The 15,406-nt window shown below is 47.5% G+C and overlaps 2 protein-coding genes and 1 pseudogene across 18 annotated transcripts in view; 2 read left to right on the top strand and 1 right to left on the bottom strand.

The window, feature by feature from the left end:
• ARRB1 (arrestin beta 1) overlaps positions 1–3,821 on the top strand; it is a 91,437-nt gene extending 87,616 nt beyond the window's left edge. For 3 of the 5 annotated variants that reach the window (XM_050756248.1, XM_050756246.1, XM_050756247.1), the window contains 3 exons: positions 31–101; positions 1,559–1,610; positions 2,989–3,821. In XM_050756248.1, the coding sequence (XP_050612205.1) occupies positions 31–101; positions 1,559–1,610; positions 2,989–3,100 (235 nt within the window). In that variant the 3' untranslated portion in view covers positions 3,101–3,821. The other 2 variants (XM_050756249.1, XM_050756250.1) reach the window with 2 other exon arrangements.
• RPS3 (ribosomal protein S3) overlaps positions 1–15,406 on the bottom strand; it is a 735,956-nt gene that overhangs the window by 152,621 nt on the left and 567,929 nt on the right. Inside the window, exon 1 of one of the 12 annotated variants that reach the window (XM_050756443.1) lies at positions 5,353–5,362. The exons of 10 other annotated variants lie outside the window; for them this stretch is intronic. The gene's annotated coding sequence lies outside the window, so the exon portion shown is untranslated. Of the gene's footprint in view, positions 1–4,111; positions 4,116–5,352; positions 5,363–15,406 lie in introns of those variants that run through there. One more of the 12 variants, XM_050756431.1, reaches the window with a different exon arrangement.
• LOC126935248 (uncharacterized) lies at positions 4,609–9,079 on the top strand (annotated as a pseudogene). The gene has a single exon (XR_007719202.1). The product of XR_007719202.1 is annotated as an uncharacterized LOC126935248 (transcript).

Raw genomic sequence — 15,406 nt, 5'->3', positions numbered from 1 at the left:
CAAGGCTCACTGGGTCTGGGTCTCTTTCAGTGATGTGGCTGTGGAACTGCCTTTCACCCTAATGCACCCCAAGCCCAAAGAGGAACCCCTGCATCGGGAAGGTGAGCAGAATCTGTGGGTCTCTGGGGTAGGGATTCTCCAGCAGCTGCCATGTGACCCTGTAACCTACCCCCTCCCCCGGTTTGCCCTCAGCCCAGTCACCCTTTTCTCAGGTCCCCACATCTTTTGTGGGATCCAGAACTCGATTTGCTTCTGACCCAACCAGGACACAGTGAGGCGTGGCTCCTGTTCCCCATGGGAGAGGGAGACTAGGAGTGGAGGAGGGAACTCACTGATCATGCTTTGAGCCTCTATCTTGCACCCAGGCATGGGCTGGATCCCGTTTGGAAGTAGGGGAAGGGGCTGCTTGGATAAGATGACCGCTGGACACACTATTATCATGTTTTTCTCCTTCTTTTTTTTTTTTTTTTTTTTTTGGTTTTGAGATAGTCTCACTCTGTTGCCCAGGCTGGAGTGGATCTTAGCTCACTGCAACCTCCGCCTCCCAGGCTCAAGAGATTCTCCTGCTTCAGCCTCCCAAGTAGCTGAGATTACAGGCGGCTGCCACCACACCTGGCTGATTTTTGTATTTTTAGTTTTACCATGTTGGCCAGGAGGGTCTCAAACTCCTGACCTCAGGTGATCTGCCTGCCTCAACCTCCCAAAGTGCTGGGAGTACAGGCATGAGCCACCGCGCCCGGCCTGTCATGTTTTTCAAGTGATAGCAGATTGGTCATATTTCACTGAATCTGAGACTTTCAGTGAAGAGAGACAACATTATAGTAGATATGATTAGGAAAAATCTTCCATGGTGAAACTGTGCAGTGCCATCGACGGTAAGATACACTCCAAGTTCAGAGATGTTAAAATGTGAAGGAAAATATAAAAAAGATTGTCTGGTTGGGCACAGTGGCTCACTCCTGTAATCCCAGCACTTTGGGAGGCCGAGGCGGGTGGATCACGAGGTCAGGAGATCAAGACCATCCTGGCTAACACAGTGAAACCCCGTCTGTACTAAAAATACAAAAAAATTAGCCGGGCATGGTGGCAGGCGCCTGTAGTCCCAGCTACTCGAGAGGCTGAGGCAGGAGAATGGCGTGAACCTGAGAGGCAGAGCTTGCAGTGAGCCGAGATCGCGCCACTGCACTCCAGCCTGGGCGACAGAGCGAGACTCTGTCTCAAAAAAAAAGATTGTCTTAGAGTTGGTAAATGTCATATATGCTAGGAATTAACGTAAGTCATGTTGGAGACCTCCCAAAAGAAACAGAAGTTAGAGGATTTTCTGTTCTTCTGGGGCTGCAGTGGGGATTGGGGCCCTCCTGGTGCCCTCCTCCCTGCCTTTCAGATGCTTTGGGGTGTTTCAGTACCAGGAATGAGTCCTCCCCCCTCTCCATTCCCCTTTTTCTTTTGCACTCCTCATGTTAGTCTGGTTGTCCCAGGGTGGGGGCCTGTGCCTACTCGCCCCGTGCTCATCCACTCACTAACCCCTGGACACTCTGCCCACCCGCCCTGTGTTTAGTTCCAGAGAACCAGACGCCAGTAGATACCAATCTCATAGAACTTGACACAAAGTAAGCCGAACCCTGCCTGCAGACATCGGGGGACGGGGTGGGCCGTGGGTGGGCGGGGCGGAGGGGTCATTTGCATATATGCTTATTAACCCCTGAGGAGCCGCTGGTCTAACCCCGTCTGCTGAGAGCTGCCTCTGCTCGCCTCTTCAGCAACCCGCTTGCCTGCATGTGACTTGAAGGACCCTCCGTGCCTGTTCCTCTTCCTCCTGCCTTGGTGGGGTCTGTCTTCCTCCCTCGTCCTTGCACGTCCGTCCGTCAGTCTGTTCGTCCATCCACAGCGCCTGCTCAGCTCACACAGGGCTGGTCCATGGCCCTGGGCTCGGCTCTCCTGTCCTGCCCACGCCAACCAGTGGAATCAGGCTGTGGGGTGGGCAGGGGACTGGGGATCTTGTTGCTTCTGACTCCTGAGGACCAACCGATGTGGATTTCCCTGCGGTCAAAGGCCATCGAGTCACCGGACAGTGGCCAGAGTGGGAGGACCTGGGCCAACTGCGAGAACCACCTCCAGGGCCAACTGGTTTTCTTGCTGCAGCTCCAAAGCCAATCTTCCCTTGTCCCCCAGGAGAAATCTGGGGTGTGGGAGTCTCAAGTCACCCCATGAGGATGCCGTATGCACTGGCTGAACCCTGTTGGGCAGGGGACCTGGATGGACCCCTGCATGGTCCTAAGTGGACATGTTTCATGGTAGAAGGGAACTCGCTGTTCTTAAAGGCAGTCCTTAGTCCTGAAACCCCACTTAAGCCTCCCCTTTCCTCACGAACAGGTCCTCTACTCCCCTATTCAGATTCACATCCTCCTACCCCAGCCTTCTCCTGTGTGGGATCCCCCATGGGAGAATCTGAGCTGACACTTCCTGGGAGAAAGGTTCTCCATGGTCTTCTCTTCCACGAAGCCAAACTACTCCTTCCTGTCCAGACACGGGAATGCTTCATAAGGGCAGTTTTCTGGGTGGTGGGGTGGGGTTTACCAGTCTTATTCTTGGGGGATTCAGAACATGCTGTGAAACAACTACTGGTGGCCTGGCTTCTTAAGTCCTTCCTTGGGCTACAGAGCCACACTGCTCCCCCCACCTCCTAAAGAACCGGGTTACTTTTCTAGCCCTTAGGCACAAGAGTCAAATTCATGCCCCTCTCTGCCCCTTTCATGACTGGCCTGAGTCCTGATGTGACTGTCCTTACTGCCACAGGTGGCATCCACATGTGCCTGCCAGACAGGCCTTTCTGCTTATGGTCAGTCGCCGAGGTCAGAGACCTCAGAGAGGGTGGTTCTCTCCCCGGCCCCAGAGCCACACTCTGAGTCACCTCTGGCCGGGCCTCTGGATAAGCCTACTCTCCCTGCCCCTGCAAACACGCCACATTTTCCTTGTCTCTCCCACTAGTGATGACGACATTGTATTTGAGGACTTTGCCCGCCAGAGACTGAAAGGCATGAAGGATGACAAGGAGGAAGAGGAGAATGGTACCGGCTCTCCACAGCTCAACAACAGATAGATGGGCCGGCCCTGCCTCCACGTGGCTCCGGCTCCACTCCCGTGCGCTCGGATGCTTATTCGTCTTCTTCCCGTTCTGGTTTATTTTCCCCTTTGTTCTTCCAGTTTCTACCAGGGGGGCCTGTGGCCTTCCAGATCACGGTGATGAACCTCTGACCTCAGGATTGGCCCCACATCACCATGCCAACAGGACCACAGCACACCGGCTCCACCCCATCTCTGCCATTGCCTCTCCACTGCCCTCCTTTTCATGCTGTCTCCCAGAAAAGCTGCCAGGGTTCTGGCCTTGGAATTGGACTTGAGCTGGGGAGCAGACAGGGGAGGATGGGGCATGCAGGACACGGTGTGGTGGGCATGAGGGCTTGGAGGGGTGGGGATGAGGGCTCAAGACACGAGAGAAGATGTCCACGGTTCCAGGTGGTTAACAAAGTTCTGGCAGCTAAAAGATGACCGCATTGAAGGCCACCTCCTTCTGGCTGGGAGGGGCAGACCTGTGGACAGATTCTCAATGCCTTTTTGAAGTTCTGACCCACCAAAGACCTTCTGCCTTCACCCTCCTCCCCACCCGATGTCCCTCTGTGTCTGATAGTGACGTTGGTGAAAGTTTGTAGACCACAGGAGTAGAGAAAAGCAACTGGAGTGACTTTCGTACCAGCAGTTACCTAGACTGAGGCAAGCTGTGTGGACTCAACAAAGTATATTTCAGTACTGTCAGGATGTGACATCTTAGCTACCTTGTATTTCAAGTGCATGGGCCTGTCTAGAGATATGCAGAGAGAAAAGCAGAGGGAGGGAGGGAGGGAGGGAGGGCGTCTTCAGCAAGCACCAGCCCGCAGCAGAGTTAGCTGAAGCTCTTGATGAGGGTTCCCGAAGTGGGCCGCTGGGAGATGGAGGCAGGGGGTGGGGAGAGGAGAGTCTGCCTTATGTCCCTTCCTTGTGGACTTCACATGGTCATGTAGGAAGTGAGGATGGGGGTCTAGCGGGGGCTGAGGCCACTAGTATCCTCCTGCTTCCCCCTGCCATTCTCCAGGGCTGGACTGAACCTGCAGACTGGGAGAGTGTGCCTGAGGCCACCATGCCGCAAGGGGGTCCTATCCCAGAAGGTGGCAGCATCCATGGAGATATCCTCACCCAAAGGGAAGGAGGCTGCTGGGTAGCAAATAAGCCCCTTCTTTTCTTGGGGAGTTGATGACCTCCAGTAGCTCCCAGTGTCATGGGTACCCAGTACGCATTGGCTGGTGTTGGCGTGATTGAGACCTAGGGCAATTCCTGGAGCAAGAAGCCAGATGGGAGATGAGGTAGAAAGTGTTAGGAGTTATCCTCTTTGCCTGGCCTTTGAGAATAACTTACTGTGTGACTTTGGGCAAGTTCCTTCCCCACTCTGCGCCTCAGTTTCTCACTTGGGAAAGCAAGGAGTTTGACCAGATGATCACAATGGGCCTTCCTAGCTCTGGCCACCAAGAATTTGGGAATATTAGCACTCCTGGTCTGGTGGGTGGATCCAGAGCTGCTGCCTGGTCTCTCTGTCTCCAGAGTGGATTTATTGGACCTCAGAGGTGGCAGGGCCCTATGGAGCACCAACTCCCCTCAACTCCACCCCCTGCCCAGGACTGGGAAGGGATTGATGTCAGGCTGTGGCCATAGCTAGCCTGAGTTGCCCAAGGAGGAGCAGAGCATGTCTTTGCTGAGGCTTGGCTGAGGGGCTTGTGATAGGGCCTGCAGCACCTCACTGCCCCCTGTGGATGCAGACACCCTGAGGTTTACCCAAACAAATACATTGATTAGCAGGACAAGGGCTCTCTCCTCAGTTTCTGCTCCCTTCCATCTCTGTCCCATACTTGTCTGAAAAGGGAGACAAAAAAATCTTATGCAAGTGGCATCTCAGTCCTTTCCAGTCCAGCACCTCCTGGGCAGGCAGTGCGACTTATTTCCCACGGTGAAATCACCTGTTTCACAAGCCTGGCAGTGCGACTTCTGAGGCTCATGACCACTCAACCTAAGGGACCCCTCCCCAGACCAGAACCAAGTCAGCTGGGGCAGTCGTACTGCCCGGTCTCCCAGGCATCCAGCCCCTCCTAGAGCTTGCTGGGCAGGCTGCACCTCATCTGGGCAGGCACAGAGCTGATGAAATGCTGGAGCAGTGCATGGCAAACATACACACACCCCCCCCCCCGCCCCCCTGTCTTCTGAAACATTTGGGGCTGACACAAGACCCTTTAGTGTTTGGAATGACCTCTTTCCTGCAAACCTCTTCCCCTATCCCTAACGCATGCATGGAAAAGGTTTGTCAGGCTGGTTTCCCGAGCCTCCGCCTCAACATCACACTCACCCTTTTGGGTTTAGCCCAGTGTTGTTTAGCAAATTTCTCCAGCTGCAGGGAAGGATCAGAGTACTATCTTTTTTTTTGTTTTTCTCCTTGAGCCAGGACTGTACAAGGCAATGGCCAAACGTAGTTGAATTCAGCCTACCATCCTTTGCTGATGACTCAGCTCTATGCCAAGTACGGGAGACAGAGATGAGTCAGTCCCAGCCCCCATCCTCAGGAAGCCCATAGTCAGGGGAACGTTGTAGAGGGAGGTAATAGAGGGCAATTGCCTTCAGGGCTCCTGGTGGCTGCTGGTCCCTATCGTACCTTGATGTGAGTTAGAAGACAGTGCCCTTTCCAGGTGATTCAGACCCACACTAGAATGCGTAGCTTTGTGAGTGACACACAGGTTGGATTTTGGCACCCCTTTCCCCTTGGCCAGGTGCCCTGCTACACAGCCGTGTGCTGCAGCCTCGAGGGACACACAGACCAAAGTGTTTCCTTCAGCTTCTTCCTGGAGAGGAAGCACCAGGTCATGTTTCCAAGCTTCTGGTCAACTCCAGGCACCATCTCCCAGCCCCCAAACATGGCCAAGTGAGTGCTTCTCTGCAGGGCCCCTTTCCCTTCTGGAGTCAGTCTGTCCAGGTGAGACCTTGAAGTGAAACTAGAGGTGGCGGAGCCTCACTAGGCCCCAGGCACCAGCCCACAGTACTGGCGGTTTCTGTACCAAGCATTTGGGGCCTGCGCTGGCCAAGCCGTCCGTCACCGGGACTTTGTAGTGCACCCTGTGGGTGGCGTGTGGACACCAGTTTTGACAGGAAGGAAGAGCATGGCCTGGTGAAAACCCACTGAGCAGAGGGCCAGCTGGCCCTCCTCAGCATTCCACCCAGGGGAAGAGTTCAGTCCCCATGAAAATAAGGACTGAGTTATTTGGCTGCACCTCAGCGTCAAAGCTCAGCCCTGCTAGAGTGGGTTCACCTGGCTGCTGGTTTTGTGGGAGAGTTCCTGACAAGCTGGTTCCTACGTGGTGCAGTAAAAGGAATTCTGTCCTGGAAGTCCCCAATGCCACCTCTCAGTCCTGGCTGTCACCAATCACCTGGGGGACTTGGGCAAGCTACTCAACCTCTGGGGCTCAGTTTCCCTAACTGTAAAATGGGATTATAATCCCTTCCCTTCCTGACGCAGGAATTGTTATGAGGCCCAGATGAGACGAAAGTCAGCGGTCAGGGCTCTAAGTTGAAAATGGCTGCATGGGTGTGGCCCTGCCACTGCAGGGATGGCCCAAGGTCACACAGGAAGTTTGCTGCGGGAGAAGCCCTCCCCACCAGTCTTCATCACTTGCCCTGCTTCTCACTTAGGTAGATGTCAACCAGAATGAGACACAGCTAATTTGGCTTTGATGACCTAGCTGAGCAGGAAATTTAGATACGATTCAGGAATATCATGCCCAAAAATAGTGGTCCCATCAACCAGGACACAGAGGGAAGACATGGATATTGTCAGTGAGTGGTGGAGGCGGACATCTCGGACCCTCGTAGGTCTGGAGTCACATCTCCCATCTGTCAGAACCCCACAGAGGCCAAGGGGCCTTAGCTCTGACCCCAGGTTAAAGAGAGCCACCAGCCCCCAGGCTCAGGGAGCTGAAATCACCCATCTGCAGAAAATCTAAGGGCAAGGAGAAATAGAAATTGCCTGTTCCTTCCCTTGAAAGTGTAAGGCCTCTTGTGGGATCAGCTGGAACTACCACGGCTTCTCAGTGACATTGGGAGGGTTTCAGGCCCAGGGAAAACCTAAGCCTTTTGCCCTGAGAGCTGAGCCACAGCGGATGCAGTCCCCCAGTGGCGTCAGCAGTCCAGAGCGGCAGCTTCTCTCCTGCCAGTCACTGGAGACTGGTTGTTCTCCATCCATCCAGGAGGAAGGGTTTAGGTCCCAGTCTTACACTCTTAAAGGGTCTCATGGACATAGGCCTATGCCTGTTCTGATACGTATATTTTTTAAACTCAAAAGGACCAAAACAGACTCCTGAACCCTCATCTATATGGCCTTACGGCCTGCATTGGGCCTGGTGTGTCTTCCTGGCCCAGGCAGCTCCATCACTTCTGCCATCCCTTCTGGACTAAAGTTGCAGGATCCCCGCCTCTACCACTTCCCCAGAGGGTCACTGCACAGCGGCTTCAAAGAGAGGCCCTGTTGAAGGGGAAACATCCTCCCCCCATCACACTCCCAACTCGTCACCCCAAAAGGGAAGTCAAAGCACAGGTCTGTGGGGCCCATGGTTTGTAGACACTGATACAGTGGTTTTCAAACCAGGTGCTGCGGAACCCCTGGTATTCCACAGAGCTTTGTCAGGGGATGCTAAGGTGGGAAGATGGGAGTGGAGGTAAAGGATAGGTTTCCAGCCCTCCTCCCATTTCCACCTCCACCAGAACAACTCTGCTTTTATTTGTCTTGCCTACTGAGATTTCATTTTCAAGCTTTCTTTGAAGAAAAACTTCAAACCACCATCTCCAGGTTTGATCTTAGACCAGCCAGCACAGGTTCTATTCTTGCTGCTCATGTTGGAATGGCTCCAGCATTCCAGTACAAAGTGTCTTTGTGTTGGAACCTGACACACACACACACACGTACATAGTTGATGTTTTTTCTAGCCAACCCACCCTGAAGCTCTGGCCAAGATTTGATTTGAACAGGGACCTGGTGCTCAGTGGGGATGGGTCTTGACCCTGATATTGGCCCATGAGGCATGGGGAGCTCTGCAGCAAGGAAAGAGGCTCAATCCCCCACCTAGGACTTGTGTCTGCACCGCTGCCTGGCACCCCACTTTCCTGGCCCAGGCCCAAGGGACAGCAGGAGAAGCAGTGTGATGGAGAGAGAGCCTAGGGTTAAATTCATCTTTACACAGAGCCAGATGGATGGAAATCTTGGCTCACATAAAAGACAGACTCAGGGAGGATTTTATGACAAAATCCCTCCTTTGAGGGCAGGATTCCCCCAGGAATCCTGTACACTTTAGTGAGACATGGATCAGCCCGTGGTACAAAGTCCTGCCTGCCCTGCCCCCCACTCCCACCCCACAAGGAATTCTAGGTGAAAATGTGAAGCTCAGGGCACAGCAAGCGCATGACATGGGTGTATTACATTAGGTCCGAGTGTGTCCTTAGTTTCCCTGTGTGTAAAATGAGGCTAGTGCCAGGCTCTTCCCACCTCACTGGGACAATTGCAAGGGTCATAGGAGAGTTGGGTATGATAGGTGGTCATATGAGGTGGTGGGTATAAGAAGTGGGTGCCTCACAAACTCGGGGTGTGGTCCTGACCTGCATGGCAGATGAGGAGAGCACTTGGGAACGAGCATAGGAAGTGCCGTCTTCCCGGGCATCTCTGCTCCGTGTTAAGGTCTAGCCACAGACGCTATGGGACCTGCCTCTTCCTATGGAATGGGGGCCTGCATGGATTGTGTCCTGGGGCAGGAGTGAGGGATGGCTGGGAAGAATCTGCAGCTCTGTGGCCCTTGTGTTGAGTGATTATTTTGTGACACTCTCATTCCTGGACCACCTGCCAGGTTTATCTGTTATACCTGTGGCATTCTTATGTCAGACAAATTATTATAGTTTATTCAACTCTAACAAATGAACAAAAGAATAATAAATAGGAAGCCATTAAAGGTCTTTTGTGGCAGAGGATGCTGGCTGCGCTTTCATTTTTGTCTCATAAGCCCATGGCAGGTCAAAGACCAAGAAATGCTGCCCTGCTGTCCTGGACTGGCAGATGGCTCTCATGACTGGGTGAGGAGCTCTCTTCCCTTGTCTGTGGCCCCAGCTCCAGCTTGGTCCTTGTACCAACTTGGGGAGACTGCCAAGAACTTTTCTCTGTCCCTCTTCTGTCACTTTTCAGCCTTATGGCCTTGGGAAGCTGGCAAACCTCTCATCCCTCCCAGATATCACAGGATTTCATGACCCATGGTTTGCTCTGGGGGTGAGGCCATCCTATCTTCTATCTTTGGCACCACACTGACCACATCAGCGGGAGTCCTCGCCCCAGCCACAGCCCTGGTTCTTGTTCACTTATCTCCTGCTCTGCTGGGTCTTCCTGAAGTCACTTCAGTTTTCTAAGACTTACCTGCCACCTGGTCTAACAGAACATATGGGAGGAGTAAGGATATCAGTGAGGAAGGGTTGATGTTCCAATAGATAATGTACTGTATTAACACGAAAGGAAGACGCCCATGCATATAAGATGACTTTCCTAGAAAATATATGAAATATATTTATATATTTCATACACACACACACACACACATTTCTGCCTCTTGGGTTTAAGAGATTCTCATGTCTCAGCCTCCCTAGTAACTGGGATTACAAGTGTGTGCCAACACGTCCATCTAATTTTTGTATTTTTTGTAGAGACAGGATTTTCCCATGTTGGCCAGGCTGGTCTTGAACTCCTGGTGAACAACATATTTTTTAACATTCCTGTAAAATACTGTGCAATGTAGATCAGAGCATTGCCCTCCTAGTTGGCCAGAAGGGAGCCTGTTTCCTCTGATGTTCCCTTCCTGTCAAGAGTAGGGCAGTGGGAAGACATTGACACTTGAATCAGGAGACATGAGCTACAGCTTTTGTTCAGCTGCCCTCCCATATGGACTGTGTCAGTCTGAGTCCAGATAAGCAGTCTATCCCTGTAGCAAGAATTTAATTGGGCCAGATGCAGTCACTCATGCCTGTAATCCCAGCACTTTGGGAGGCTAAGGCAGGAGAATCTCTTGAGGCCAGGAGTTCAAAACCAGCTAGGACAACATAGGGAGACCCCTCATCTCTCAAAAAAAAAAAAGAAAAGAAAAGAAAAGCCAAGAGTAGTAGTGTATGCTTGTAGTCCCAACTACTTGGGAGGCCAAGGCAGGAGGATCCCTTGAACCCAGAAGTTCAAGGCTGCAGTGAACTATGATCATACCACTGCACTCCAGCCTGGGTGGCAGAGCGAGAAATTGTCACTTTAAAAAAAAAAAAAAAAAAGCTAGGTGCAGTGACTCACTCTTTGGGAGGCTTGCTTGAGCCCAGGACCAGCCTGGACAACATAGTGAGACTTCATCTCAAATTTTTTAAGATTAAAAAAAAAAAAAGAAAGCAATTTAATTGGGGAAATGTTTATTAAATGTTGGATGAGATGAAAGTGCAAATGGGGTTTGAGACCACCCAAAGATGTGGCACAATAGGAGACCGTTACTACCCCTAGTGTGGAGGGACAAGGAGAGGAGCTGAGGAACCAGAGCAGCCTAGCAGGAACATGGAGGAAGAGGGTATCTATGAAAGCCAGAAGCACAGAGGAAACACTGCCCTTGCTGGGAATGCTGCCCAAAGCAGAGACTGTAGACATGCTCTGGCTTCTTCTCTTCTCCTGCCCTCCAAATTCAAGCCAGTGCCTCCCACTGGCAGAATCTAATTAAAAGCTTATTTTCAAGAAATTTGAAAATGTAGTTTGCGATGGTCAGGGCCTGACAATACAGAGCAACAGAAGGTCAAGGAATTTGATCTGAGATCAAACAGGCAAATGGCAAGCTCTTCCTGAGTGTTCTCATCCAAAAAGTAGAAGTAGTAATGTCGGCTTGTTTACCACAATTTAGAAGGAATGCCTTGACCTCTGAACAGGATTCCAAACAAGAGAGAGATATTTGCTGTTTTCTTAATGCCACTACCACTGTCTTCACTGTGCTTTGGAGATTCATTTCTCCTAGCTTTTTTAAACTCCAGCAAATCAAAAGAAACTGAGCAGGAGGTTCAAATTCTGGCCAACATGGAGTAAATCCATTATAGCCTACCTCTCCTACTGAATACACCTGAAAACACTGGACAAAAATACAAAACACAATTAAATAACAACTCTGTGAAAGTTAGACAAAAGAAGGCAAATGATACAGGTGATTTAAAATTTAGAGAAGTCATCTCCATAGGACGATTTTCCCATTTTTTCTCTTTTCTGGTGGTTTTTCACTAAGATTAGAACCACCACCCACAGAAAGTGAGACAGAGCTTAGAATCTGAACTTAAATTGGTTCATTGCCTCCTGGAACAGCAATAACAACACAATCAACGTTCTATAGAGGATTATAGCAGGACCCAGAGTCTATACAATATAACATTCACAATGTCCAGGACACAATCCGAAATTACTCAACATACGAATATGGTAGTCTCCCCTTATCTACGGGGGATAAGCTCCAAGATCCCTACTGGACACCTGAAACTGCAGATAGTACCAAACCTTTCACATATTATGTTTTGTTCTATACATACATACCTATTATAAAGCTTAATTTATACATTAGTTACAATAAGAGATTAACAACAATAGCTAGTAATAAAACAGAACAATTATAACAAATGCCAGCATCACTACTTTGCACTTTGGGGCCAGTGTTAAGTAAAATAAGAGTTACTTGAACACAAACACTGTGATATTGCAACAGTTGATCTGATAACCAAGATGGTTACTAAATGACTAATGGGTAGGTAGCATACACAACTGAGATACACCAGACAAAGTGATGATTTACATCCCAGGCAGGAGAGAATGGGTCACTGTGATATTTAATCACACTATTCAGAATGGTGTGCAATTTAAAACTTATGAATTATTTCTGGAATTTTCCATTTAATATTTTCAACTGTTATTGAGTGCAAATAACTGAAACCAGAGAAAGCAAAACTAAAGATGGGGTGGTGGGGTGACAACCCATAAAAATGTGACCAATCCTCAAGGAAAGATACAATCAACAGATGCCAACTCTAAGATGACTTAGATGTTGGAATTATAGGAGATTTTAAAGTGGCTGTTATAACTTGAAATGGATTGCAATAGTTGTTCTCAGCAGAGATATAGAAATTATTAAAAAAGAACCAAATGGAAATTTTAGAACTGAAAAATACAATATCTGAAATTAAAAATTGATTGGATAAGCTCATAGCAGAATGGGGGTGACAGAAGGAAGAGCCAGTGAACTTGAATATAGATCAATAGAAATTATTCTATCTGAAAAAACAGAGAAAATAGGTTGAAAACAATTAACAGTCTCAGGGACCTATGGAACAGTATCATAAGGCCTAAGATTCCATGTCACTGGACTCCCAGAATAGAAGAGAGACTGGTGGAGAAAAAATAGTTGAGAAAATAATGGCCACTAACACCCCAAATTTGGTAAAAGACATAAATTTATAGATTCGTGAAACTGTGCACATCTCAAATAGGTTAAACTCAAAGAAAATCACACATAAACATATATAACCAAACTGCTGAAAACCAAAGACAAATTTAAAAATTTTGAAAGCAGCTAGAGAAAAGGACACATTCTTGTGTTTTCTTCCATACAAAGAATGACTATCTGAACGCAGATTTCTCAACAGAAGACATGGAGGCCAGAAGAAAGTAGTACAACATCTTTACAGCACTAAAATATTGTCAACCCAGAAATCTATATCTAGTGAAAACATCCTTCAAGAAGGATGCAAAATAGATTATCAGATGAAGGAAAACCAAGAGAATCTGTCACCAGCAGACTTACTGGGGAAAAAAAAAAAAAAAGCTAAACAAAGTTATTTAGTTTAAAACAATGGCAGAGATAAACCCAGATCTTTAGAAATTAAGAGCAACAGAAATGGTAATTATCTGGATAAATTTAAAAGGCTATATTTACCGTTTATCCCCTAATCTTCTTAAGTTCTTTAAAGTATTTATTATTGGTGCTTTTTGTTTGTTTGTTTTGTTTTTTGACAGGGTCTTGCTCGGTCACCCAGGCTGGACAGGCTGGAGTGTAGTGGTGTGATCATAGCTCACTTCCACCTCGAACTCTTGGGTTCAAGTGATCCTTCCACCTCAGCCTCTTGTGTAACTGGAACTACTGGCATGCACCACCACACTCCACCAATTTTCTTTATTTTTGTTGTAGAGATGGGGCCTTGCTATGTTGCCCAGCTGGTCTCGAACTCCTGAGCTCAAGCGATTCTCTTGTCTCAGCCTCCCAAAGTGCTGCAAATACAGGCATGAGCTACTGTGCCTTATTACTGTTGAAAAAAAAATTTTATAACATTGTTTGATAGGTTTACCAATGTTGATAGATGAAATACATAAAATAACTATAATGGAAAGGTCAGTGGAGGGAGATAAACCTATTTGTTTTTTGTTTTTGTTTTTCTTGAGAGGAAGTCTAGCTCTTGTTCCCCAGGTTGGAGTGCAATGGCGCGATCTCGGCTCACTGCAACCTCTGCCTCCCGGGTTCAAGCAATTCTCCTGCCTCAGCCTCCTGAGTAGCTCGGATTACAGGTGCCTGCCACCATGCCCGGCTAATTTTTGTATTTTTAGTAGAGATGGAGTTTCACCATGTTGGCCAGGCTGGTCTCAAACTCCTGACCTCAGGTGATCTGCCCGCCTTGGCCTCCAAAGTGCTGGGATTATAGGCATGAGCCACTGCGCCTGGCAAACCTATTTGTTTTTAAGACTTCTATATTACATTTGAAATGGTGAAATGGTACAGTGTTAACCCTAAGTAGATTGTGAAGGGTTATATATGTATATTGTGGTCCCTAGAGCAACAACTAAACTAGAGCTGAACATATAGATAAATTACAATAGCAAAAAATATTTTAATGACATACAAAAAATATCCAAGTATTCCAAAAGAAGACAGAAAAGTTGAAACAAAATAATAAAAAATAGGGGGACAAACAGAAAAATAAATGTGGTAGACCTAAATACAACCATATCAATAACTACATTAAACGTAAATGACCTCTACACAACAATTAAAAGATAGAGATCGCCAGATTGGATTAAAAAACAAGATCCAATTACATGCTGTCCACAAACATACTTTAAATACAAAGAAACCTACTTTAAATATAAAGACATAGATAAACATGTCTTTATGAAAAGAATGAAAAAGATATACCATGCAAACAATAATAAAAAGAAAGCTGAAATGGCTATATTAATATCAAACAAAATAGACTTCAGAACAACAAATGTTACCAGGGATAAAAAGGGAAATATATAATAACGAAAGTGTCAATTTACCAAGAAAACATAACAACGCTAAATGTGTGTGCATCTGATCATGGTGTTTCCAGATACACAAAGCAAAATGTAATAGAACTGAAGGGAGAAATATACAGATCCACAACATTCCTCCCTCAGTAATTGATGGAATGAGAAGACAGAATATTAGTAAGAATATAGAAGACCTGAACAACAATATCAGTTTGACCTAATAGACACTACGGAATATTTCATCTCAAAAGAATTGAATATGCATTTTTTTTCATGTGTACATGGAACATTCCCCAAGAACTATTTTCTGGGGAAAAAAAGCTTAACAAATTGTAAATAATTTATATATTTTTTATTTTAAAATTTTAAAATCTTTCTTTATTGTGACAGGGTCTCGCTGTGTTGCCCAGCCTGGTCTTGAGCTCCTGGGCTCAAGCAATCCTCCTGCCTCAGCCTTGTAAAGTGCTGGGATTACAGGTATGAGCCACCACACCTGGCCAAATTTAAAAGAATTTAATAAGTACATTCTTTGGTCACAGCAGAATTAAACTAGAATAACAGAAAGTTATCTGGAAAATTTGCAAATATTTGAAACTTAAGCAATTTCTAAATGGGCCAAAGAGGAGATCACAAGGAAATTTATGAAATGAAATGAAAATAAAAACAAATATCTAAATTTTGAGGTTTCAGCTAAAGCAGTGCTTATCTCAACAGATACAGAAAGGCACTTGACAAAATTCAACATCTGTTCATGATTTAAAAAAGCAAACAACTCTTAGAAAACTTCCTTAACCTGATAAAGGGCATCTACAAAAAACCTACACCTACTAACGTAGTTCATGGTGAGAGACTTAATACTTTTCCTCTAAAATCGGGAACAAGGCAAGGATGACTACTCTCACCACTCCTATACTAGAGGTCCTAGCCAGTGCAATAAGGCAAGAAAAAGGTAGAAAAGGCCTACTGATT

Source organism: Macaca thibetana, chromosome 14 (genome assembly GCF_024542745.1).
Source record: "Macaca thibetana thibetana isolate TM-01 chromosome 14, ASM2454274v1, whole genome shotgun sequence".
NCBI lineage: Eukaryota > Metazoa > Chordata > Mammalia > Primates > Cercopithecidae > Macaca > Macaca thibetana.
This window is presented reverse-complemented; position numbering and strand designations above follow the sequence as displayed.